This window comes from Sorex fumeus, unplaced genomic scaffold, assembly GCF_029834395.1.
Source record: "Sorex fumeus unplaced genomic scaffold, SorFum_2.1 ptg000051l, whole genome shotgun sequence".
Classification (NCBI taxonomy): Eukaryota; Metazoa; Chordata; class Mammalia; order Eulipotyphla; family Soricidae; genus Sorex; species Sorex fumeus.
The window spans coordinates 5,389,257-5,416,319 of record NW_026606108.1 but is presented as its reverse complement, the minus strand read 5'-3'; the positions used below and the strand labels follow the sequence as shown (position 1 = coordinate 5,416,319).

The window sequence follows — 27,063 nt, the reverse complement described above, 5'->3', positions numbered from 1 at the left end:
GCCCTGGCCTAGGTGCCAAGACTCAGCCCAAGGCAGGTGTCGAGGCAGCTGGGGTCACGGTCCTTTATTCCCGAGGGCTGTGCGGAACAGCTCCAAACAAACGGAAGAGAGGGAGCGAGGGAGGAGGGGCGGCAAGAGGGAGGGAGAGAGAGAGAGAAAGAAAGAGAGAGAGAGAGAGAGAGAGAGACAAAGGCTTGAATCTGCGCAATGTTAACAGTCACACCAAAAGGAGGACCGGAGTTACAGTGTCTCGCTACAATAATACTTTGCAAGAACGTTTCTTTCTTCGTTCCTTCCTGTTCTTAGCAGAGAACTGTAACAAAAGGAGTCTAAAAAAGAACCTTGAAGGAGGGAGAAAAGAGGACGAAAAAAGGAAGTCGGTTCACTGGGTCCGCTTCCTGTTACAGCCACGTCTGCAGTCCAACAGCACGACGGGCAGGTGATCACGCCGTGCTCTGGGGGACCCGACTGCATAGGGACAAGAAGCAAGCCCTGACCCCCAGGAGCCCGAGAGCCGAGGAGTCCTCCGTAACAAAACCATGTGGAAAGCAGCTCCGTGGGGGGGCTTCCCCCGTGGCCCCTAAAAAAATAAACAACAACAACAACAACAAAAAACAAACCCAAAGACCCCGAGCGTACAAAACAGTCCGGAGCAATAAATTAGAGGGTGTGAGGGCGGCGCGGGCGGGTCAGGGCGTCCGCAGGGAGCCGTTGTTGCGGCCGCCGCCGTCCCCCGGCCGCTGCTTCTCCAGCCACATCTCGGCCAGCTGCTGCGTGGAGCCATAGGTGGCCGCCCGGGAGCCCACGCACATGCGGTACTGCCGGGGCTCCAGGGCGGGGTCGCAGGAGACCGGGTGGTACACGTGCACCACGCCCACCTCCTGGCTGCGGAAGGGCCTCAGGCCCGCCTGCAGCACCTTGTTGAACAGGTCCACGTCCTCCAGCCCCCAGCCCTGGATGGACACGTCGAAGCCGCCCGCCCGCACCAGGTCGCCCTTGTAGATGCAGGTGATGCCGAAGCCGTAGTGCCGCCAGAAGCCCGTCTTCTGCGTGAAGGCAAAGTGGTTGTCACTGGGCGCGCGGCCGCCGTAGACCACCTTGGGGTCGTACTGGCTGAAGATGACCGGGAAGTAGGCCTGCTGGCCGGCCACGGCGTTGGCGCGGCAGCGCTGCAGGAAGTCGGCCGTGAAGAGCAGGTCCACGTCGCAGAAGAGCAGCAGCGAGTCGTTGGTGAACTGGGCGGCACCCACCTCCAGGGCCATGGCCCGGGAGAACTCGCCGGCCACGGGCAGCACCTGCAGGTCGGCCTTGGGGTGCCGGAGGCGGTAGTCTCGCAGCAGCTCCACCTGGCGCGCCTTGTCGGGGTTGGCGTCTGAGTTGAAGAGCAGCACTACCAGCTTGACGTTCTGGCCGGGCAGCAGGCAGGTCCGCTCGAAGTGGCCCAGGAAGCGGGCGAACATGTCGAAGCGGCCCGAGAGCGGCAGCAGCACGTGGATCTTGGTCTCCCGCGGTTCCGGGCGGGCGCGCCGGGCGCCGGGCAGCGGGAAGGGCACCAGCTTCTGGAGGGAGTTGGAGAGGAAGGACAGGGAGCCCGAGTCCCGGTTGATCCTGGCCGCCAGCTCCTGGGCGTCCAGCGCCTCGTGCTCCAGGAACTGGACGCGGCTGAAGGTCTGCTGCAGGTAGGCGTGGCGCCGCACGGGCACCGTCACCTTCTTGCCCTTGTGCTTCTTGTAGAGCAGCAGCAGGTCCAGCACGTACTCGGCGCCGTGCAGCGGGTCCACGCGCCGGTAGCCGTACTGGATCTCCTTGAAGTCGATGACGCGGCCCCGCGTCCGGGCGTTGGCGTTGATCAGCTCCATCACCTGCAGGACGATGTCGTCCAGCGCCTCCCGCTGCGCCGAGTCCAGGCCCCGGCGCGGGGGCTGCCCGTCGGCCGCCGAGTACAGGTGCCGGGCCGTCAGGAAGTCCCACTCCAGCACCTCGTCGCGCCGGCGCGGCTGGAAGCGCGTGAAGGAGGGCGGCAGGCCCAGCTGCTGGTCCTCGCGGCCCACGGCCGTGCCGCCGTAGCGGCCCATCAGCACGATCTCGCGGTGCAGCTGCAGCGTGCGGTGCCGCAGCTCGGCGATGCGCCGGCTCAGCAGGTAGCTGTGCAGCCGGTACTGGTAGGGCGGGTTCTTGTTGGGGTGCAGCGTGATGGCCCGGTGGATCTTGCTGTTGTGCAGGTCGCGGATGTAGCCCCGCTTGTTCTGCTCGTAGTTCTCGTAGAACAGCTGCTGCATCTGCCAGGGAAGGGCGGGGGGGGGGGGGGGGGCGAGGGTGAGGGCATGCCCAGCCGGGACGGCCCCCGCCAGCAGCAGCCCGGAGGGACACAGGCACGCACGGGCTGCGGGTCAGACGCCCTGCCCTGCCCCCTCCCCCCGACCCAGCACCACCGAGTGTGGCCCCCGAACCAACCTACAAGAAAGGGAGAGTAAATGGGGAGCAAATGCACAGCAGGGAGGGCGCCGCGGGCCTGTCCTGGCGATTCTGCCCAGTGATGCGACCTGAGCTCACTCTGGCTCTCGGGAGCCAGTGGGGAGACGAGAGCTGGGGGTCCCTCTCAAGGCTCGTGTCTCTCCCGGCAGTCCGAAGCACCCCCTGCACCTGGGGCTGGGCTTTGATCCTGGGGAGACCATCAGGCTTAGGTGCTTCGCGGCCGACCCGGGTTCGATCCCCAGCATCCCACAGGGCTCCTCAAGCACCACCAGGAGTATTTCCTGAGTGCAGAGCCAGGAGGAACCCCTGAGCATTGCCGAGTGTGCTCCAAACACTCTAAAAGTGGGGGGATCGGAGAGGAGAAACAACTAAAGGACCCAGAGGGCAAATACAGGCTGCAGTGGCCACGTGCCCCACCTGGGCCATGAGACTGGGCAGAGGCACCTGAGAGACAGCGGCTGCTCTGAGATGACTGAGTCCAGAGCCCAGGATGCCGGAAACCAGGGGCTGGAGAGGGTGAGGAGGGGCAGACGGGTGGAAATGATGCAGCAATCCCGCCCGGCACTGCAGAACCGCATCTGAGTGACCCTGTCCCAGCACCCCTGCAGGATGCTTCACTGTCACCGGTGAGGACCAGTGGGGGGCTCAGAACTAGCCAGTCACTGGCCCCCGGATACCGGCTGGTTCCCCCGCCCCCACTCCTGGGGCAAGTTCCTGGAGAAGCACCTAAGCCTGATGGTCTCCCAGGATCGAAACCCAGCCCCAGGTGCAGGGGGTGCTTCGGACTGACGGGAGAGACACGAGCCTTGAGAGGGACCCCCAGCTCTCGTCTCCCCACTGGCTACCGACAGCCAGAGTGAGCTCAGTTTGCATCACTGGGAACGAACACCCCAGGATCAGGCCTGGCTGGGTGGAATCACCAACACACAGGCCCGGGGCAGAGGCACTGAGCACTGCTTGGAGGCCTCCACCCTACAAATCAGCCTCAAGTTCTATCGCTCCAGGGCAGACTAGTTTCAAATTTCCAGAGGTCTCTAAAATTAATTTTAACTATTTCATTTTGCAATGTCACACTCACCATTAATAAAGTTTTTCATATACGAAAATAAAGCTACTTTGCTTTATGAGCTACTCTGCTTTAAAATATTCCTAGTAGAGGGGCTGGAGAGATAGCACAGTAAGGCATTTGCCTTGCACGCGGCAGACCCGGGTTCGATTCCCAGCATCCCATATGGTCCCCTGAGCACCGCCAGGGGTAATTCCTGAGTGCACAGCCAGGAGTAACCCCTGTGCATCGCCAGGTGTGACCCAAAAAGCAAAATAATAATAATAATAATAATAATAATAATAATAATTCCCAGTAGAACTAATTATATATAAGAGGGAAAAAAACGTGAATTTATATTGTCAGTTGGTTCTTGATGAACTGAAAAATACCTTGCCTTCATGTTGATCTCCCCAACACACACACACACACAAAATAAGCTATGAATAAAAAAATCTCTGCATACTCCTGTGGTCACCGAGACAACCCCACGCCCAGGGACCATGGATGGGAAGAGACATGGGGGTCAGCATAGCCGCTCTGCATGTGGGAGGCCCCTCCTGGACAGACACGGGCGGCCCCGTCCCCCACAGAGGAAGCTGTGGTGGGAGAAGCAGGCAGCCGTGCTGAGGACACGCGCTCGCATGTCTGCTGAACCGTGGAGTCGCGTGAGGAGGAACAAAGCCGAAGGAAGGACGGACCCCAGGTGCTCTCGTGCCTGCGGGATGGGCAGAGGCTGGCCCAGGAGACAGCGCTGGCTGGGGACAGGCCCGGGCTGCATCAGAGTGGAGAGTGACAAGCGGGGGTGACTGGAGAGAAGACACAGACCAGAGGGGAGCAGGGACAGGCTGGGGGTGCAGGGACTGTGCACACAGAACAGGAAACATCAGCACACTCTCGCCTCGTCACCTGATTGACAGCAAACGCCCTAAAAAGGAAATGAGACCCAGGCACGGCCACATAACGCTTGGGACCGGAACAGACTTGGGGACCAGCCTTGACAGCAAGGAGGAGCCGTGGGCTTCCATGGTCTCGGGATCCAGCCCCTGGAATGTTTGCACGTGCTGTGTGTTATGTGTGTGTGGGGTGGGGGGGAGATGCCACGTGTTCCACCCTCTGCTGCGGCCCCCGAGCATCACAGGGCCAGCCCCATGCAGTGGGGTCCACCTGCAGCCCGGACCCGCGGGGTCCCCGCACGCAGGGCACGGCCACAGGCCGGGACTGGCAGCACAAGACTGTGCCTGCCCCAGCAGTCGGGGTGCGAGTGAGCGAGAGCAGCACCCCCAGAATGCAGGGCTTGGGGGCCTTTGGGCTCTGTTCTTCGCAGGGATGCTCACTCGGTGGGAGAAGATGGGGTCACCCTGGTGAGACAGGGTGGGACGAGGGGGAAGTTCCCAAACCCCCTTTTGTCGACTCTCTTGTAACAAGGGGCAGCACCTCCAGGCTCTGTCCAGCCAAGTCCAAATTCCCGCGGAGAGAGAACTTCTAGTTCCACGCTGTATACCGAGAGTCCCCAAATCCCCAGATTCACACACACACACACACACACACACACACGCACGCACGCACGCACGCAAACACACAGAGTCATGGGAGAAATGCAGCAGACGCTCTCCTCTGGGCACATGGGCAACACGGGGTCCCCACGTATCAGACTGTTCTGAGCACCCTAGGAGCCCGGGCTGCGTCCTTGCCACTTCCTGCTCCAAGCCCTGAGCACCAAGAGCTTCTCTCTCGAAACCCAGCCAGAAGGGAGGGGGAGAGTGTGCAGTGGGAAGGCGCAGCTGGGCACATGGCTGACCCGGGGCTGAGACCCCCCACGCCCGGCCGGGAGCGATCCCTGAGCCCCACCTTTTGAGTGTGGCCCCGATTCAAAACCAAACCTTAATCAACTTGAAGGGACGCCCCGCGCCCAACCCTGGCTGCCCACGCTGAATCCACACCGAGCACCCAGACAGCCCACGCCGTGCCTGGCCCTGCCCCGGGCTCATGGCACAGATCGACTGGCCTGACCAGGCCCCGGCTCACTCCTGACCCCCTCAGCTGGGCTCCCCCCTGGGCCCAGCCCGGCCTGGCCCCTGCGGAGGGCGGGCGGGCACTCGAGGGGCTGGGCTAAGAGGCAGTTTCAGCAAACTAAAAACAGACGCGACCCAGCCCGAAATAGAAGCCGCGGACAGCACAGCTGGCCAGGCCCTGCCACTGCCCAGGACTGCAAAGAGCACGGGAGCAGGGGGCGGGGGGGCACGGCGGGGCTGCCTTTTTTTTAGATCCCAAACTGGGGAGGCCCAGGGTCTCGCTGAGGGGAGACAGCTCCAACATCCTCACGGCTCAGGTGCACTGCCAGCCAGCTGACTTCTGCCAATTCTGCATTTTGTAAGGGAAACTGCAGGGCCAGAGAGATGGTACAGTGGGTAGGGCACTTGCCCTTGTACACAGAGCCAGCCCGGGTTCGAGCCCCAGCATGGCGCAAGGACACAGGGCTCCCCAAGCACCATCTGGGGTGGCCTAAAGTACAGGATAAATAAAATAAATGCTGAGGTTAAAAAAAAAAGGAATTGGGGCCATAGAGGGCCCACCAGACTTGGGTGCAGGCTCTGCACGTGGGGTGGGGGTGGTGAGGCCGTGCTGGATCCCCGGGACCCACCTCCTGGCCGCCCCCCATTCCCTTGCCCGAGCACCGCCAGGTGTGGCCCTTCCACACCAACCAACTACAAAACCCAGCCACCTCATGTCAAGGTGCCAGCCACAGGCTGGCGAACTGCAGGGCACAGCCACCGGTAACCAAGCACGAGGGCGGAAGGCGTGCCTGCCGAGCCACGGAGCCTGGAGGCGACAGCTGCTGACCAGGCTCCTGCTGTGCACACGTGGCCTTGACTCCCAGGAAATGCCACAGGGATGGCGCTGGGGGCACTGAGTGGAAGGGCCGGAATGGGGGGGGAGGGGAACACAGGGGCACGGGCTGTTCTTAAAACCGCCATGGTCAGGACCAGAGAGACAGGACAGTGGGGAGGACTCTTGCCTTGTGCTCTGTGGACCATGGTTCAATCCCCGGCATCCCATATGTTCCCCCGAGCGCCACCAGGAGTGATCCCTGAGTGCAGGAGTAAGCTCTGAGCATCGCTGGCTGTGACCCCAAAAGCCAAACAACAACAACAACAACAACAACAAAACCACGCTGCTGTCCGGGGGTAACTTAAAAACCTTCCAGGGCCAAGACAGGACGAGGACAGCAGGGAGGAGGGCATGTCCCACCCCCGGCACCCCAGAGGGTCGCCCGAGTCCCAGCAGGAGCCATCCCTGAGCACGGAGCGAGGAGTCAGCCCCGAGCAGCGCTGGGTGTGGGTCCCTGAACAACAACAACTTTCAAGTCCCCAACAACCAGGACCGGAGACATGGGTGGCCGCTGCGTCCACTGACAGGTCAGGCAAAGCAGGTGCGGCCTGGCTTGCTGTTGGGGGCACAGGGGATCAAAGCCAGAGCCCACCCCCCCCCCCGCCCGGCACACACAAGGCAGGGGATCTGCCGTGGGGATGCACCCAGGCCCGTCCTCAGCGCTTCCAGCCAGGCTATTCCAAGACAGCCGTTTCCTCTCCTGCCACTGTCTGGAGCTGCAGCCCCGCGAACAGCAGCTCTAGACCATAAGGAGCCGCCACGCCACCCAACGATACCAGTTCCGTGTGCAGCCCCACCGCACCTACAAGCTGCCTAGCAAGGAGCTGAGGGGGGAAGTGTCCCAGAAGCTAACCCAGCGCAGTGACTGCCAACAGCGGCAGGCCCAGCAAACCCTCAGGCGATGGGGGCTGGAGCCAAAAAAAAAAAAATCGTCAGGTGATGATTCAGTGACACTGTGAGACAGAACCCCGATCCCACGTGGACTTTCCCAGATTTTTTTTTCCCCTTTTTGGGTCACACCCAATGATGCACAGGGGCTACTCCTGGCTCTGCACTCAGGAGTTACTCCTGGCGGTGCTCAGGGGACCATATGGGATGCTGGGAAGCGAACCGGGTCGGCCTTGTGCAAGGCAAACTCCCTACCCGCTGTGCTATCACTCCAGCCCCCCAACTGATTTTTTTGAACAATACGAAGTAAACTTGTTTGTGCCTAAGGAGGCAGGCTGGGGGAGGGGAGGAACTGGAGACACTGGTGGAGGGAATGTGATGGGATCTGTGTCGGGAGCAACTGGATTATGCACCATAAGCCAGTGTTGTAATGTAAAGAAGTTTACAACAATCCTGACCCCAGGGTAAAGCTCCGAGCCCTGCCATCGGCCTGCTGGGGACTGAGTCAGTTCCTTACTCACTTGGGTCGCTCCAGCTTTTCTTTTTATAAAGTAACCCACATGGTAATGCCTCATTATAGTCTTTGAGGTTTCCCGGACAAAAACCTGTTACCATTTCTGTCTCTAATTCATCCTTTTTGGTAGCGGGGCGGCGGGCCCTGGCGTCCGTGTCTTGGAACCAACTATTTACCGAGAGCATCTCCACACCACTCAGCCACCGCCAGGGCCCGAGCTGCAGCTAGGCAGTGCCAGCGCTGATTCTCGGGGTGCTGGGAATGTTCAGAGGCCGGCAGGGGGTCCTGTTTAAGGGGTGCGGAGCTTGGGGGGGACACTCTCCTGAGGGAGGGAATTGCAGGGGCTGCAAACAGACCGGCTGCACACAAAGGATTAGCCTGTCTGCCAGAACTCAGCAGACAGAAGAAAAAGCAGTGGGACGGGCCTCTCTCTGCCTCCCACGGCAGATTTCTAGGGCCCACAGGGGCTTCAAGAGCTCCCACACGTGGCACGGTCAGGTCTGTGCCGGGTTTTAGGAACTCCGTGCTGCTGGGCTGGGAAGTCTGTGCTTCTTCTTCTTTTTTTTGCTTTTTGGGTCACACCCTGCACTGCACAGGGGTTACTCCTGGTTCATGCACTCAGGAATTACTCCTGGCGGTGCTCAGGGGACAATATGGGATGCTGGGAATCGAACCCGGGTCGGCCATGTGCAAGGCAAACGCCCTAACCGCTGTGCTATCGCCCCAGCCCCGGGTCTGTGCTTCTTGCCTGCACCCTCGCGACCCCCGGCAACTGCATCTCGGGGGCGGCCAGGAATGTGCAGCTCGGCGGAGAGGCGTCCGGGCTCGTCTCTGACCCACGGCTGCGACCCAGGCTCGGAGAGCGGCAGCTGGACGATTTTCCATCCGCTCATGCGTCAAGTGGGAACCTGCCCGTGCCTCAGAGTCCTGCAGAGAGAGGGGTATTGACAAGGCCAGGGAGGTCACCTGGCCACTGACCGGCACTCTCGGGGACCCTCAGTCTCTTCTGGGGAGGGTGCTAGAGAGGAGCTAACGCCCCAGAGGCTGGGGCGGGGGGCGAGGGGGAATGAGAACCTGCCAAGCAGCTCTCGAGGGGGCAAGTCGGGCTTTCAAACCCGCCATGTTACAGGAGAGGCCCAGACAGGTGCCTGACAAGTGTGCGTGGCGGTGACAAGGTTTGGGAGAGTCAGTGCCCAGGTGCTGCTCCTGGGGGCACCCAAGGGTGTTTTAGGGCAGAGCAGCACATAGTGATGGCCAGACATCCAGTGTCTCAAACGGGGATGGTGGGGGGTTGGGGTGGCGTGGCCCATCCGGGGGTCCTCACTGCCGGGGGGGAGTCTAAAATGGCCACAGGGGCCAGAGATATGGGATACTGGAGAGAGGGCTTTCCTTTCCAGCATGTGGCTGGCCTGGCTTTGATCCCTGGCACCCTGTATGGTCCCCCTGAGTGCTGCCAGGGGTGATCCTGGAGCGCAGAGCCAGGAGTTAGCTCTCAGAACCACGGGTGGCCCCCAAACGAACAAGGAATTGTGGCCAGAGCAACAGGACGATGGGGAGGGCTCTTGCCATGCACACAGCCAACCCAGGTACAGATCTCCAGCACCCATATGGTCCCCCAAGAGCCACCAGGAGTGATCCTTGAGTACAAGGCCCGGAGTAACCCTTGAGCACTGCCAAACACAAAAAACGTGACCATGGTAAATGGCTTCTGAACACCCAAGGGCTGATAGCTGGACAGTTCAAGACTCCCCTAGTCCCGAACCCCACGGGGGGTCGAGGGTGCCACCGGCGGGGCCCACTTTGCCTGGGTATTTCTGGGACCCGGACTGGATACAGACCTCTTTCAAATGCTGCCACCCCCTCATGGCCCGAGAGGGAGCGGGCGGTGCGCCCACCCTCCCCCCAAACCCCAGAGGGCAGGGAAGGCGAGCCAAGAACTCTGGCCTCTCCCCCTCACCCCATCCACTGTCGCAAGGAGCTGAAACTCCAGCACGAGGTCAAACTTTCGGGTGAGCCGACCCCAAGGGCTGCTAACTGGGGACCCTTGGAGCGTTCCTTCTTGCGTTGTTCTGTCTGGGGGTCACGGCCCTCCTCTGGTGCACGCACTCACTCCCACCCGCACCAGGACTCGCTGCCCCGGCCCCTACACTCCTCTGCTGTGGCTCTCAGCCAACAGGCAAAGCCAAACCTCAGCACATTCCTGGAGGGTCTCCGGCACCCACGTGGTACTGGGGCGGGAAGGGACGGTGTCAAACGGGCGGCAGGTGCCTGAGCCCTGCACCCTCCAGCCCCCCCGCCCCCGCTTACTCAAACAGAATGTGCCCCTCTAACGGCTCCCGGGAGCTGCCCCTGAAGTCTGTCCAGGCATCCCTGGGTAACCTCACTCAGGAGCAGGGGCCACTGCCCGGCCCCCCCAAGCCCGCTGCCCAGGGAGGCCCCAGGCTCAGCAGCCATGGGCTTCCAACACCTCATCTCGAGGGCAGCCCCACCTGCGATGGAGACGGTGCGGGGGATGGGGGGCCCTCCACACAGGGCCCTGTGAGCAGCAAGCCCAGGGGGAGTTGGAAAGGTTTAGAAGAAAAAAATAAATATATTGATGTCTTTCCCATCTACTTATTTTAGGTTTGGGAACCACACCCAGTGGCATTCAGGGCTGACTCTTGGCTGTGTACTCAGGGGACTGACTGTGTGGGATGCTGGGGGGTCGGACCTGGATCGGCCGGTACAAGGCCAGCACCCTGCCCACTGGGCCATCTTTCTGGCCCAGAAACTAGCTCGTCCTGGAAATGTCGCCTCCGCTGCTGCTCTTCTGGGAAACCTCCTCAAGTCCACTGAGGGCTGACGACTCACAGCTGTGTGACCCACTGCCCTGTCCCAACCCCGGGCACCAGCTCAGCCGAAGGCCACCAACCTGCCAGGATGGGGAGGCCAAGCTGCTCAGCCACGTCTCTGGTTCTGTCCCCTCTCAGCTGACCCGCAGGGGCCACCCCATCAGCTGTCAGTGCTGAGGCCCCGCCTGGACAGGCTACTCCAGCCAGGAGCACTGTGTGTGGCTCCAACACCACAGCCTGCCGGGAGCCAGGGCTGCTGACCTCTGAACCCGCACTTCGGCTGTCCCTGCTAGTCTGGGTGACGTCTGTGGGCTGCTGACTCATGCCTCTCTCACTCCTGAAACTTCCTGCCGTCTTGCCTCCTTTCCGGGCCAGCCACTCCCCCCCCCCCCCCCACACTCATCCCACACCTCACACCACCCCCTCCCCCACACGGGAGGCCGCGCCTTCCCAGCACAGACCTGGTTCCCGGCAGGCACCCTGCGGCCATCAGCCCACGAGGGGCGACGCTAACCCTAACCGTGCACTCGGGCTTCCACCCCTCCCTCCGGACGTCCAGCAGGGAGCCGAGGAGCCCAGCTCCACGGCCAGGGCCTGGGGCTCGCAGCCGGCAGAGTCTCCAACAAAGCCCGCTCTGTCTGCCAGTTCCTCGAAGTCAAGGAGGCCGGTGGCACCGCCTTCGGACGAACGTCCACTCAGCGCACAGAGAGCCCAGTCTTCCCGAGGGCACTCCCCGCTGAGCCCCAGGGCGGGTGCCCAACTCCTGAGGGTGCGGGGACGGTCACCGGCTAACCTCCCATCGCAACTGAGCTCACTGGGCCAGAGCCAGAGGCCAGACACGCTCGGTGCCGCCAGTCACCCTGGACTTCATGCCCTTTACAAAACACAAAAAAGAGATTTTATTGGGTTTGGGGACCACACCCAGCAGTGCCCAGGGATCACTGGGGACCACACGGGGAGCCAGGGAGCAACCTGGGCCGATCGTGCACAGGACGAGCACACTCCCCACGCACCAACCTCGCTGCTCGAGACCGCATTCCCCCCTGACACCTCTCGCTGGCTTTCCTGCCTCTTTCCTCAACGGAGTCCACCATGGAGAAGCCCGTGTTCTCTCTCAGACACCCACTTCTTTTTCTCTCCCCTCACATCTGTTTAAATAAGCTTCAGTAAGAACTATCTTGCTTCACCAAAACACAGAAAGAAGCCCAGGCCATTATTCCTGGGAAAAGGCGCCGCCTCCCCCCGCCCCACGTCTGCAAAGCCCCCACCAGGTCCCCTGTGTCCTCTCCCTGAGCGCCCTGGAGCCCCTGCTGACGGCCTGGGTAGGTGAGTGCCAGGCTGGTCACCCTTGGTCAGAGCCTCGGGGACCCATGTGGGGAGAAGCAGAGCAGCCCAGGACGGGACTCCCCAGCGACCGGCTGTGTCGGGAACCAGCTTTGTTCCACCAGCCCGGGAACCAGCTTTGTTCGGGTCAGGGTGACCCATCCCCAAGGAGCGAGTGGGGACCCAGCACAGCCGAGGCTGGAACGGAGGCAGCTGTGACCCGAGACCAGCCAGGAAGAGGAAGAGAGACTCAGCCACACACGCCTGCACTGTGGCTTCCAAGCTGGGCCTGGACCAACGAGCAGGGCACAGGCAAGGAGGTGGCAGTGGGGACACAGGCCCGGGGGCCCCTGGCGCAGCACGGGCCCCTTCGAGCCATGTTCTCTCGGCTCTACCTCCTGTCAGGAACAGCTTTTCTTTCAGTTGCGATGGGAGGTTAGCCAGTGACTGTCCCCGCCCCCAGTGACCACCATCCAGGCAAATGCCACGTGAAAATGCTAAGACCTGGGGGGCAGAGCGGAGACCAGTGACTGGCCCTTTACCCGCAGGTGACCTGGGCTCAAGCCCCAGCACCCAGATGCCCTGAGCCCCACCAGGAGCGATCCCTGAGCACCTCTGGGTGGGGACCAAAATGCAGAAACCAAACCGAACCACCAAGAGCTGGCCGCAGGCTCTGTGGTGGAAAACAAGTGACCTCCAGGCTCTGGCCCAGCTGTGCACTTTTCCAGACCTATAAATGCCAAGACAAAGTCAAAATCAAGTATGTTAATCAGAGCGGTTTTCTTTTATCTCCCTCGTGAGAAAATGGTGTAATTTTTCTTTCTGCCTAAATAAACTATCTAAACTTTAAATATTTTCAATGCCCCTCCCTGGCCCCGTCAGGCAAGCTGCTGCCTCCACCCTGTCGCCCTGATCAGGGAAGACCCAGGCCAGCCTAAAACTGGGTCTCGTTACCTCAGTTCTCATTGACTTTTTCTTTGAATTTCTTGATTTTTTGGTATTAGGGCCACACCCGGCAATGCTCAGGGGTTACTCCTGGCTCTGCGCTCAGGAATCACCTCTGGCAGGGCTCAGGAAACCATACGGGATTCTGGGGGATCGAACCCGGGTTGGCCATGTGCAAGGCAAGAATCCTACCTGCTGTACTAACCCAGATTTTTATTTTTGGAGGAGCTGGGCCACACCCTAACAGTGCTTTACAGGGGTTTGCTCCTGCTTCTGTGCTCAGGGATCCTTCCTGGCAGTATTCGGAGGTCCCTGTGCTGTGTCAGGACAAATGGCATCAGCTCCATGGAAGGCACAGGCCGTATCCCCTGCACTCTTTCTCTCTCCAGCCCCTGGATTTTTATTTTGACAGCTGGATTCCTATGAGTCACCGTAATTACATTAGTACAATCCCAAGGCATTATTTCTACTTGCAAGAAAGAAATTAAGAAAGTCACACCTTCTGGCTAGATTTATGAAGGAGCTAAAGAAGTATCTTCCGAGACTCAGGGCTTAGCGTAATTATCTCTGAAAGAAGACTCCGCCTCAATAATTTCTCATAATGGGCACCTTAATCCCCAAACTGGCTTTGCAGGAAGTTTAATAACAGTTCCTCGTCCACTTGAGGGATTAATGCACCCGCACAGTGGATTCGGTGAAGAACCCAAACGGGACAGAGCACTTAAAGCCCGAGAGGAAAATCAAACAGGGAAAGGGGGAAAGAAACAGAAGTTGGACACTATGGCAGTGCGGGAGAGTTCCAAACCAGGAAGAGCTGCGACATCCTAGGACACGCAGCCAGGTGACAAGAAAAACACCCGGGGAAAGGCTGCTTCCCCAAGGGAGAAGGGAGGTTTGGGGCCATGCTCTGCAGGACTCAGGGACTGTGCGATGCGGGGATTCATCCCCCCCACCATGCCCCTGCTCTGGACCCAGGGGGGTTGTTTTTTCTTTCTGGGTCATACTGGTGATGCGCAGGGCTGATTCTACACTCAGCGATCACTCTTGGCAGTGCTCGGGACACCGTGGATTGTACCTAGGTCAAGCGCCCTCCCTGCTGTCCTATCACTCTGGCCTTTGAACCCAGAATTGTTTTTAACATCGCACTGTAGCACTGTCCTCCCATGGTTCACTGATTTGCTCAAGTGGGCACCAGTAACGCCGCCAGTGTGAGACTTGTTACTGGTTTTGGCATATCGAATATGCCACGGAGAGCTTACCAGGTTCTGCCGTGCAGGTGGGATACTCTAGGTAGTTTGCCAGGCTCTCCGAGAGGGACGGAGGAATCAAAACCGGGTCAGCCATGTGCATGGCAAACTCCCTACCTGCTGTGCTATCGCTCCAGTCCATTTTTTAACATATACAAAATAAATAAAAACCACAAACCACAGGGAAAGAATGATAAATGGGACAGCACCAGAAGCCACAATTTTCCTATGATAAAAATAATACATTTAGAAGTTAAAGAGCCATGTTCTAGAAGTCAGCCTCCAACAAAGGAAACCCCACGGCAACTTCAGCACCAGGGCACCGAGAGGCATTTAAGCCTGGAAAGCAGTGTGTGGGGGGGGGGGGGGAGTGGGGAGACAGGAGCATGGGGAAGTTCCTGTTGGCATCTGAGCCAGGTTCAAAACCCCCCGAGCCCTGCCAGAAGTGATCCCCAAGCACAGAGCCAGGGATTACGCTGAGCTCTGGTACGTGTGGCCCCAAGAAAAGTAACGTGGCAGGACCGAAACTAAAAAGACCCGCCACAGGGCTCTCAAGAGACGCTGCCCCCAGCCCCCCAGCCCTGAGGCTTCTCAGGCATCAAACCTGAGTGGTGACTCAGGGTGTGATGACGTCACAGAAGCAGCCTGACCCTGGGACAAGGGTCTGCCATGACTCCAAACAGCTCCAGGCACCGCCTCTGTTCCGGGGGAGGCCCTTCGCCTGCTCCCTCACTAGAGCATCCCCAAATTCACCAGGCCTTCCACACCCTGATGGCTTGAGGCAGGCCGGGAGGGGAGGAGAGAGGAGGAGGGGAGAGAGCACCGAAACTGACACAGTTTCCCCCTGAACCGCATAGACCCCAAACAGCTCTCCTGGCTGCAGGACCCCCAATGCCTGTGGGGCTCATATACAGTGAGGGACCACCAACTCAGGGCACAGAAAGGGAGCCAAGGGGCTGGGGCTGAGGCAGAGACAGAATCTGTGATCTTGAGCCTAAAGCATGCGGGATGGCAGGTCACAGGGCCAGGGACCTGCGCCCGGAGCTGATGGTCCGGCGGTCAGGCAGAAACTGGGAAAAGCTAGCTGCTACAGGCGGAAGGAGATGGAAAAAGCACAGCAGCACCGAGCACCCCGAGCCCTCTCAGCACCAAGGCACAGGGCAGCTGCAGAACACGCATCTCTTCTGGGACAAAGGCTGCAAGGCAGCCGCTGCTCACCAGGAGGCTCAGCAGTTATCGATGACCTCAGCACCCCTCAGCTCACTGTTTCCACTGTGACTAATATCGGGGCCTCCAGCCCCGGGCAGGCAGTGCAGCTCTGCCAAGAGAAACAGGAGTCCACAGGGAGCTCCCGAGTCTGACAGCCCCACCACACACACACACTCATGTATGCACTCACACAGGCATATACAAGCACACACATACACGCACACATGCCCTCAACTACAAACAGCCACATCCACACTCAGGCACACATTCACAGACACCCATACACTCCATTCACACACATGCAGACACACACACACTCACACGTTCTCACACACTCATTCTCAGTCTCACACACAGGCACGACACATTCACTCACACAAAGGCACTCACATCCACATGCAGACACACACAAACCTACACTCACTCACACGTTCTCACACTCAAGACACACACCCACATACTCAGACACACTCATTCTCAGTCACACACACAACACATTCACTCACAAAGGCCCTCACACACATGCAGATACACACAAACATCCACACACTCACACTCAGACAGACACACTCACACACATACCCAGACCCCAGACACTCAATTCTGTCTTACACACACGCATACACATTCACACACAAAGGCACTCACACATACATGCAGACACACACACATTCTCACACACTCACGCACACGTTCTCACACACTCACATACCCAGACACACTCATTCTCAGTCTCTCACACATGCACAACACATTCACTCACACAAATGCCCTCACACACACAGGCACACGCACCCACACACATACATGTACACATGCATACACGCAAGCACTCACACACATGCCCGTTCCACTTCAGAAACTCAGGGGTGGCAGGGTGTCGAGACAAGGGCTGCATGCGGCCGCTGTGATCACGCCCTCCCACTGTGGTCGCCCCGGGAACCCCGCGGCGGGAGCCGTCGGGTCCTGGCAAAAGCAAATGGGGGCCCCGGCTCCTTACCTCGTAGGACCAGACGCACTGCACCCCCGCGAACCTGCGGACACAGCGGCCCACCTCCACGTCCTCGTGCGTGGTGTGCATCTCCCGCAGGCACCGCCCAATGTGGGGCGCCACCCTCCGTAGCACCTCGCGGCTCAGGATCACGCCAGGGCCCCCCATGCAGAAGTTCTCGCCGGGCTCCAGGGCCAGCTTGCCCATCTCCTCAGTGGTGCCCAGGCCCGTCTGGCCCAGGAAGAGCGGCTCGCTGCTGTTCAGGCTGCGCAGGAAGCCCTCCAGCCGGTCGCCCTTGATGTACACGTCGTCGTCCGCCCGCATGAACCACTCGAACTGGTCCAGGTAGTGGTCGTGCATGTACCGGAGCATCATGAAGGACTTCTTCTGGGGCGGGTAGGCATCGTCCACACCCGGCAGCGGCACCACAGGTACGGGCACGGATGTGTCGGAGCCCTCACTGGAAAAGAACTCCACTCGCCCTGGGATGGTCTTGGACCAGGTTCTGGAAGCGAAACATGCCCAGGAGGGAACTGGTTACTTCCAGTGGCTCCATTCCTGCCCAAAGAATGCAAGCTCTGAATTCACAAACCCCATCACACGCACACACACACGCACACACACACCCCTCTTCTGAAGAATCCCAGACAAGCCTCCAGTCCTGCCCCCAACAGCATGCTCCGCCCCACCCCCCACCCCCCACGCACTGCGCTGGGAGTACCACCATCAGGTATGGCCCAAATCTCAAGGCAGGACCAGCTGGCCTCCAGCGGACACCCGTTTCTTGTCAAATCTCCACACTGGGCAGCCTGATGGACCCACCTCAGAGCAGGTCCTAAAGTCTGGCCCAAAGCTATAGCCCCACTCTAATAGCCAGGAAATCCACCAGTTGGTCCCTAAGGTAACAGACATAAAATCCACCAGCTGGTCCCTAATGTGAGACATGACCCCTCCCTGTGGGTCCCTTGTGTAACAGCCATGAATTCCACCAGTTGGTTCCTAGTGACAGGAAATCCACCAGCTGGTCCCTAATGTAATAGATATGAAATCTACCAGTTGGTCCCTAATATAACAGACAGGAAATCCACCAATTGGTCCCCAGTGTAAGAGATGGGAAATCCAGCAGTTGTTGGTCCCTAAAGTAACAGCCAGAAATCTACCAGTTTGTCCATAATGCAACAAACAGGACTCACATCCTACTTGCTCAAGGCTAATTCCAGGGACTTGCAACCACAGGGTTGGTGTTTCCAGGACCCCATCACAAAATGTTCAAGCACCATTCTTTTTTTTTTTTAATGTAAGAGTACTGCTATTTATTTAGCCATTGATTAAGCTGATTGAACTAGGCATGAACTCCACATTACTTTTTTGTAAAATATTTTTAATTAGATATCCGTGAGATAGACCATTACAAACCTGTTCATAACTGGGTTTCAGTCATACAATGATCCAGCACCCCTCCCTCCACCAGTGTACATTCCCCACCACCATCCCCCAAACCCCCACCCCCTACCCCCAGCCTCCCTCTATAGGAGACCCTTTCCTTCTTCTTCTCTCTCCCCTTTTCCTTTTATGCATTACGGTTTGCAATACAGGTGCTAAGAGGTCACAGTCAAGCACCACTCCTGATGTTTTAAAAATGTTTCCCACCAAGCTAACTGAAAATGGGACGACGGCTGGCCTTGACCTCCTCAGCACTTCAAAGTCATCTCAGCAGAGGAAAACTTCCGGGGGAATGACTCTCTGCCCACTGTGCCCCTCAGGGTCAGACCCACAGAGCCGTTCCCATCAGACTCAGGGTGCCGAGCGGAAGATACCCCAAGGAAAAGGGGCCAGAGATAGTACAGCAGGGCGGGCGCTGGCCTTGCACACAACACACCCGGGGTCCCACAGGTCCCCCGAGTCCGCCAAGGGTGATCCCTGAGCACAGTCAGCTGAGCACAGCCCAGTGTAGCTCACCCGCCCCCACAAAGAAAACAGTGGGGGAGAGAAGGAAAATAACAGAGTCTGTCACAAACACAGGTCATAATAACAGGGAGTCAGTATGTGGCAAATGCTCTGGTTTCCCCGAAGTTAAAATGTGGACAAGGGGCCGGAGCTACAGTATAGCGGGGAGGGCACTCGCCTTGCATGCACCCCCAGCACCCCATATGGTACCCCCAAGCATCGTGAGAAGTGATTCCTGAGTACAGAGCCAGGAGTAAGCCCCGAGCATCGCCAGTTGTGACCCAAAAACAAAACAAGAGAAAAAGTTAAGGAGAAAGAAAGAAACCAAGCCCTTCCCCCACAAAGTGATGTCTGCTGGTTCTTAGTGCCCAGCTGAGCATGTCCACACCCCCCGAAAATAAAAAAATTAAATTACCAAACCCATGAGGCACAAACTCCATCTATTACCTTCTCTGCCTGCCACACCTGGAGTGGCGAGGACCCACTCCCACTGCATCTGTGATGATGACAAAGTGACACTAGGGCGCCCCCAGTCACAAGAGGCCCCACCCATCTCTCCACATAGAAAAGATTTTTGACACAAAATCCTCTGCATCGTGTATGAGCATGCGTGTGCATGTGTGTACGAGTGTGTGTGCGTGCACATCTGTGCGGGAGTGCGAAAGAGCAGAACCCTCTCCTCCTTTCCCCTGGCCTCTCTCAGCAGTCACATGCCCAGGTCCGACCACACAAGCCACCAGATGATCAAAGGGCTGGGGCTGAAATACTCTTCCTGTTCCGGTATTTCAGAAGCAAAGGCTCTGTTATCTCACAACTCACATTAGAAAAAAAAAAGAGGGCTAGGGCCTGGAGCTATAGCACAGCGGCAGGGGGTAGGGCGTTGGCCTCGCATTCGGCCGACCCAGGTCCAATTCCCAGCATCCCATATGGTTCCCCAAGCTCCACCAGGAGTAATTCCTAAGTGCATGAGCCAGGAATGACCCCTGAGCATCGCCGGGTGTGACACCCCCCCCAAAAAAAAAGGAATAGCCCATAAGCAGCACTGGGTGTGGCCTGAAACCACAAAATAAAATACAATTATAAATAAAATGACATGAGACTTCATTAAAAAAAAAAAAAAGAGGGCTAAAAACTTAAAAAAAAAAAAAAACACCACCTCCACCCCCACCCCGACTTAACTTTCATTTATCCCAAAGTGCTTTGGAGCAAAAAGTGATGAATAAATCAGGGAGCCCTGGAAGTTAGGATAGCCCACAGAGGTTTTTAAAGTACTATGAGGTCTCGTGGGGGGGGGGAATCGGGTGCAGCCAGAGACATTAGATGTATCCAAACTGACCTGCTTCCCACCTCCCTCTCAGTAGCCCGCAGTGTAGAGCCGCCTGCTGGGCCCTCTCCAGAGGCCCCTGCCCCGAGCAGGGCAGGCAGCCGAGCTTTGCTGATTCAGGAAACTGGGCACTCAACAGCCAGGAAGGGTCAGGGCCTGCTGTCCTCCTCTGTAAACCGGAAGTGGGGCCAGGTCAGTCAGGGACACACGCAAGAGGGCATTCCGGAAGAGCACAGGGAGACAGGAGTTTGCAAGCAGCGGGAGGCCCTGAAAGAACAGAATAGTGGGAGAGGAGGGAGAGTGCAGGGGCCACAGCACCTGGTGGTCCCACGTCCATTCCTGCCAGAGCACGCGCCACCAAGCAACACAGGGAGTGAGCACTGAGGTGGGAGCAGCATGTGCCCCCCTCCCCCGACACACACACCCACAGCACTGTGGGGTGTACCAAAATCTCAAAGGAGGCTAATCGTGAATCAACATCTCTGCAGGACGCCTTGGAGGAAAGGGTTTGAGTAGTGACACTTCTTTTTCTGGTTTTGGGGCCACACCTGGCAGTGCTCAGGGCTTACTCCTGGCTCTGTGTTCAGGGATCATTCCTGGTTGGTGGTGCTCAGGGGACCCTACGGGGTACGGGGGATAGAACTGGAGGCCCCCGCAAGTAAGGAAAGCACCCTCTCCGCTGTACTATCACTCCAGCCTCCAGAAAGTGCCATTTGTTGTGTTTCTGGGCCAAATCTGCATATTCGAGCAGCCTGATGGTCCCACCTGCAAGCAGGTCAAGATGAAAACGCCGCCAGAATCCCTGCAGAGAGGCCCTCCTGCTCCCTGAACTAAGCACCAAACTGGGGTGGATAGGGGCCGAGTGAGCACCTCCATGGTCTGTTGCAGTGAAGTCACCGGGTGGTGCCTAAGACAAGCTTCCGTGCAGGTCACTATTGTGCGGAACCCCATAGGCAGGACCCACCCGAGCCGAGCAGAACTGCTGGGGACCCCCACGACCGCGCCCGTGACACTGGAGCCCCAACACCCCTCAGGGGCCCCTAGCACCATGCGCAATCCTGGAGCCCTGAGTCAAGGGTCAGCCCCAAGCACCGCTGCACGTCGTCCCCAAAAGGTTCCCGAGTTTCCCCAGGTCGCTATCATACCGAGGCGCTTCTCCCTGGGTCCCCCAACACTGGCATGGACCAGTGCCCTGACCCCACCTGCCCGGGGAAAGCAAGAGACAAGGGGGGCAGCCAGGGGTACACTTGGGAACAGGGCCAGGACTATCACATGACCACTCCCAGCCAATGGACTGTCGGCTGTCATGTGACCTCTTTGCCAGCATCTGTGGGCGTCAGATGGGGAGGGGAAGCCACCCCAGGAGCCCCTGGAGTACCCCCAACCTGCTTACAATGAGGGCCCCAGTGCAACCTCCCCTCCGTTGGGGCCAGGCCAGTCCTTTGGGGGATCCGGGAGCACCCCTCGAACACAGGCTGCAGGAGCAGTTCTTTCCAGAAAAGCCAAATGACACACTTGCCCCCTAATCCCCAGAGAGGGAAGGTGAGCCCGGGCATTAAGGTGTCTTCCCTGCCTTCCTTCCCTTTCTGAAAAAGGAGCCAGGCGGGTGGATTACAAGCTTCCTACCTCAACAATGCTGGGCCAGCGGCCCAGGAGGCCGGTCCAAGGAATTAAGAACTAATCTCGACCTGCTCTCTCGGCCAGCTCACCGCAAACAATGGGGCGCAGCCGCCTCCAGCGCCAGGCCTGAGGCCTGGGGGCCCCTCCCAGGAGGTCTGTTCTCATCATCTCGGCTCCCAGCACCCACCTCCAGTCCCGACCAGCCCAGACCCATCACACACAAGTATTGTCTGGGGCTACTCCCCAAGCAGTGCTCGGGGCCTGGTCACCTTCCAGGGTCCCCAAGTCCATCCATCACAAGTGGAAACAACAACCCCTTAGTTGCGGGAATGAAAGTCTTCTTCCCCCAGACCCCAGGGGCAGTTTACTGCAGATCCTGAGGACTCCCCCCCACCCCACCACAGTGCTAGGCCCTTTGCCGCACTGGGCTGCAGTCCCCACCTGCGCTGACCCCTTGGGCACCCGCACACCATCTCTGCCAGTAAGAAAACAGGCAGGGCCGGGTGAGGGCTGTGCCCGTTCACAGCCGGCGGCTGGCTGGCACACAGCCCGTACCTGCTTCTGTTATCACGGCCGCCTTCTCCAGAGCCTCTCAGCCTTATCAGCTCAGGAAACAGCCCTGGATGCCACCCCTCAGGGCAACCTAGAGGGCTCAGTGGCTCTAGTGACAGTCAGGCCTAGGTGCTGGAACCCTTTCTGAGACCCACATTCATTTTCGGGGCCTGTTGGGCCATCTTCCTGCCTTCGGTGGGGAAGTAAACCAAATCCAAGACCCTCAACCCTGGTCTCAGTAAACAACTGTCCCCAGCGGGTGACCCCGCCCCCAGGGCAAAGACAGATAGGGGAGCAGCCTTGGTGCCCCTGCAGGGTGTGTCTTGTTTAATAAAGGGAGCTTCTGGGGGTGCCAGCTGATTCTTTCTCTTAAAAGGGGTCAGCAGGTCGGAACAGAGGGACCCTCTGCTCCCATTCCCTGTAACCCTCACGCTTGTAAAGTGTGATCCCACCCAGACCCTTGAAAAGCACGAGACGCCTGCAGCAGGCAGTGTGTTGGGAGGGGTGGACCCCGAGATGTCCAGAGCAGAGGGGACAGTGTGGGAGGTGGACCCCAAGATGTCCACAGCAGAGGGAGCACCGGGGCATCAAGAGACACCCAAGGCACCAAGTCACAGACACTGGGTCACCCCAACACTTCAGAGGAGTGACATCACAAGTGATGCTGGGCTGGAAGGCAGAAGCTAAAAGTCCACAGCCCCTGCCTGCCAGACCTCCAGGGACCCCCAAACATGCCCCACCACACCCCCTTTCTCCCCAGCGCCACGCCCCTTCTGGTGGCTCGGTAGCTGTCACCAGGTGATACAAGCAGAGACAGGCATGTCACTCGTCCCAGGACACTCAGACCATTCCCACGGCCACCGGTCCAGGGCCTGCGAGGGTCCCTCTCGAAACCACCTTCCTTAGGGAAAGGAAGGGCGGATCACACTGCCCACCTGGGTTTGAGCCCTGGCCCAGGACACAGGCCCTGAGCACCGCCGGTGTGACCCCTAAACTGAGCCCGCAAAACCTTCCTCTTCCTTTCAGACAGAGCAAGGAGCAGGGCAGGCCTCCTCTGGCCCCTGTACCCCACGGCGATGAGCGCAGGCGCCCCGGGAGCGCCCAGCCAGCCGCACGTCTCAGCTGCACCTCTGCAGGATCCATCGTAGCAGGGCCCAACCCAGCGGGAGGCTGATGCCCAAAGGGCTCCAGACGCCCAGGGGTGCCTTTTCAGAAAACCTGGGCACATGAAGTGTGGGCACAGACTTTGGGACCATGGGCTCCCCAGTTCCACCAAGGGTCCAGTGGCGGACTCAAAGGCCCAGCAGGTTCCTGGGGCCACAGGAGGGCCCGTCTAAGAAAGTCCAGCTCTGAGGCAGCTGCCATGGGGTACTGAGAAGACTGAGCTGGGAGGGGGAGGCTCTCCGGGCAAACGCCCCAGACGGGCAGAACGGGAGCTTGAGGCCTGGGTCTGGCGCCAAAGTTTTACGTTTCCCCGGCCGGTGACCAGGGTCCCCTCACCAGCCTCTAACGGTGCCCTAGTCAGCTGTGGGCAGAGGGGAACCAAGACGTCCTTCCAGAGGAGCAGAGAACAATCCCCCACCCCACCCCAACCCCTCCACTCGGCCCAGGGAGCTCAAAGAAAATGTGTTGGGTGGGACAGGAGCGATAGGACAGTAGGGAGGGCCTTGCCTCGCACGCGGCAGACCCGGGTTTGATCCCCGGAACTCCTGAGAACCGTCAGGTGGGACTCCTGAGTGCATCGCCAGGTATGGCCCGCCCCACCGAAAACAAAGGAAGAAAAGGAAAGGTAAAAGGAAACGTGTGGAGCAGCCCGGCCACCTGGGCACGGCCACGCTGAAAGGGAAAGCCTGCCACTTTTTCCTTCTTTTTTTCTTTCTTTTACTCAAAGGGATGACTAAATGAAAAGAAAATCTAAACAGCATCAAAATTCTTCCGACAAGAAGTGGAAAGTGTCGCCAAGAAATATCTGAAACAGAAGAGTCGCTTGTGTCTTGTCTAGACAAAAGAGGAACTTGTCTACCAGATATTAAAATATTATTCAACCTCCAATAATTTCAACGGGTGGTACTGGCAAGAGAACAGACGAAAAGATCAACGGGACAAACAGGAAGTGAGAGTGCAGCCAGGGCCGAGGATGCGAAAGCGGGGGTGTGCGCCAGCAGGTGGGGGTGATAGTGTACTGGGGAGGGTATGGGGATGAGACTGAGATGATTTTGATGGGGGGGGACCAAACCAAACATCAACGTCCAAAGGACGGAATGGTGTGAGCGAGCGCCTCAACTTCTGGAGAGGAAAACAGTCGGAGACGGAGAAAGGCCAGCAACCCGAGGAGTCGAGGCGGCAGGGACCCCGCCACGAAGGGCTCCAGAGTACCTGCTCCCCTTAAAGAAAATGTCCCGCCATTCCGCAGGGGGACGAGGGCCGAGGCCTGTATGTGGGGGTGTTGAACGACCACCCCCAAAAGACAGCACGGAACAACTGGGGGTGGGGGAGCCCCGGGAGCAGCTGGGGGGCATCTTGCTCGCTCTAAGAGCAAGGTGCTGAAGAGGGAGCCGCAGCCTGGAGGGCCTGGGCAGGTCCAGGGCAACCTGTGACCCACCACCCTGGGGCCCGTGGCTCCAGGCCACGTCTGGGCCGGGCTGTGACAAAGCCAAGCACCAGCCACCCATGTCAAAAAGCCGGAATACCACGTCCTGGACCACCATCCCCAGAATCTCCTCCTCCTCTCCCTGTCCCCACCAAACGACACAGGTGTCCATCTGTGGCCGTCCCAGAGTCGTGGTCAGATATGCCACCTTCAGCACACAGCTCCAGCACCCTCTCCACAGTCCCCCCCCCTCCCCGAAGCCCCCTAGCTGCAGAGCCAGAGGACCCACTGTGCCGGCATCCCTGAGGGTCCTGAGTCTCACTAGCTCGTCCTGGTGCTTCGCAAGCTGGTTGGGGACTGTCACCCAAGTGGCCGGCCAGTGCATCCCCCCACACTACAGAGGCCTCGCTGCCCTCTCCACGGCACCCCTCCCCAGGAGACACCCTTCTCCCAGGGCCTGGGCCTCCACCCCAACACCCAGGTTCCTGTGTGGACGGGAGGGAGACATGAGGCCCAGTGTGCGGGAGGTGACGACAGCCACAGCCGAGGGGAGGCCACAACCTGCAGGGTTCTGGAAACGCCGCCGTCAGAACTCAGTTGCTGGTTCCCAGGCCTGAAGAGCCCGCCCGGACTGTGTCAAAGGCAGGCGCCACCTGGACCATCCCCCACATGCTGCCCACCCAGAAGCCAAGACACTCAAGACAGGCAGGAACCAGAGTGTGTCTGGGGCTGACACTTGACCCTGCCACTGAGGGAGAACTAGAACTGGAACCAGCCCAGCTGGGGACCCGCTGGCTTCCCTGCCCGCAGGGCACTGGCCCAGGCAGCAGAGCTTGGCTAAACCATAATGACTAGTTCCACTCGGTGACCTCCACCCGGTCCGGGCCTCCCCCTTGGTCCCCAGTCCCTCGGGGCTAAAAGTGGCCTGTGCTGTCCCTGCGGGTACAAGGGGGGGCAGGGCAGCGGCTGCAAGGCAGACCCACCCTGGGGCTCCGAGTGTAGGAGAGAAAAGGGGCACAGGAGGTGACATGGGAGGGCGAACTGGGGGTCTCCTTCACTGCCAGAGAGCAAACGAGCAAGGTGAGGACACCAGCCTCGAGCTACTCAGGAGACGAAGTAGGCAGCCTGAAAAGGAAGGCAGACGGCCATGGACGAGGAGGTCGGACAGACAGACATGGGGTCAGACAGACGGCTGAGAACACAAGGGTCAGCATGCATAAGGCCCAGGTCCAGGTCCAGGCCCGGCCTTGCGGGCTCTCCTGGACAGTGGTGGGAGTGCCCCCGAGTATGGCCCGGGGACGGTCCTGCTCTCCCCACCCCGTGGCTTGGCTGGCATGCCACATGGCTGCACACGTAGCCCCCAGCAGGCCTAACCAGACCCTTCAGGGCTTATTCAGGTGGAGTCCTTAAAAACACGGGCCTCACTGGGCAAACCAGGCCATGACCCAGGCGGCCACTCACCTGCTTGCTTTGATCAGAAGGGGCACGATTTGCAGTCAAGCAACAGGACAGTGGGGAGGGGAGGGTGCTTGCCTAGCACACGACTGACCAGAGTCTGATCCCCGGCATCTCATATGGTTCCCCGAGCCCACCAGGCGTGATCCCTGCATGCAGAGCCAGAAGTCCTAAGCACAGCCGGTGTGCCCCACCCCCCGCCCCCAGTGCCACCCAAAAGGGGCACAATTCCCACCAAGTTCCCAATTCCCAAGTGGTCCCTCTGGGAGAAGCCAGGCTGGCAGAAGGGTTCTTGCCAGCGACCACGGACAAACTTCGGCCTTCGAAACCCCGCGTGGCCTTCCCAGCAGAACCTGGCAGAAACACCCAGAACGGTCAGAACCCACACAGCGAGGCTGCCGGCTGCCCAGCGCTCCGCGGCCTCTGGACACGGGGGTCTGAGTCGCTTTTCCCTCCCGCACTGGAACACCCTGAGACTCCGACCGGGGCTGCACGGAACAGTTGAAGTGGCACGAACCCCCGGTGCGGCGACGAGCCTTTGTCCAGCTGAGTCCTGCACCAGCCAGTCCACTCCGGGGGAGGGGGGACTGGAGGGGCCGGCCTGCACCCCAAGTGCGCGCGCGTGGGCCCCAAACAGCCCCGGAAGGCGGCCGGGGGAACCCCTCGCCCGAGTCTGCACCCACCCGCCCGGTCCCCAAACCATCCGCTCCGAAGACGCCCGGAGGAGCTAATCCCTTTGTTAATCCCGCCCGAGACTCCGGCCACTTTTCGGACTCACGTGGCCCGCGAGGAGGGCCCGGGCGGGCGGGCGGGCGGGCGCGCGCGGGGGGACGCGGGGCCCGGGGAGGAGGGCGCGCGCGCGCGCGCTCGGGGGGCTCACCTGAAGGCGGCCACCGCGCGGGTCCCCAGGTACTTCTGCGCCGTCATGACCCCCACGAAGAGCAGGCTGCGCTCGGGCGGCGCCGCCCCGCGCGCGCCCCCCGCCGCCGCCGCCGCCGCCGCCCGCGCCCGGCCCGGCCCCCCGCAGCCCTCGGGGCGGCGCCGCGGGCCCGCGCGCTTCAGCTCGGCGGCGCGGGGCAGCACGAGGCGCGAGGCCAGCACGAAGCCCAGCACCAGGCCGAGCAGCACGCTGAGCCAGGCGCGCCGGGCCCGCGCCGCCATGCCCGCTCGCCGCCCCGGCCCGGGGCCCGCGTCGCCCGCTCCTCGCCCTGGGCC

General features: G+C 59.7%; 1 protein-coding gene across 1 annotated transcript; it reads right to left on the bottom strand.

Moving 5' to 3' along the window:
• CHSY1 (chondroitin sulfate synthase 1) lies at window positions 1-27,063 on the bottom strand. Its single transcript, XM_056124355.1, has 3 exons — window positions 26,729-27,063; window positions 16,370-16,865; window positions 1-2,279 (listed from the first exon to the last, which is right to left on the bottom strand). The coding sequence occupies exons 1-3, from the start codon at window positions 27,007-27,009 to the stop codon at window positions 690-692; spliced, it is 2,367 nt and encodes a 788-aa protein (XP_055980330.1). The 5' UTR covers window positions 27,010-27,063; the 3' UTR covers window positions 1-689.

Coding starts and splice junctions, on each gene's coding strand:
- CHSY1 (XM_056124355.1), bottom strand. CDS start 27,009: ATGGCGGCGCGGGCCCGGCGCGCCTGGCTCAGCGTGCTGCTCGGCCTG. Junction 16,866..26,728: donor CGCGCGGTGGCCGCCTTCAG/GTGAGCCCCCCG, acceptor TTTCGCTTCCAG/AACCTGGTCCAAGACCATCC. Junction 2,280..16,369: donor AGTGCGTCTGGTCCTACGAG/GTAAGGAGCCGG, acceptor CTTCCCTGGCAG/ATGCAGCAGCTGTTCTACGA.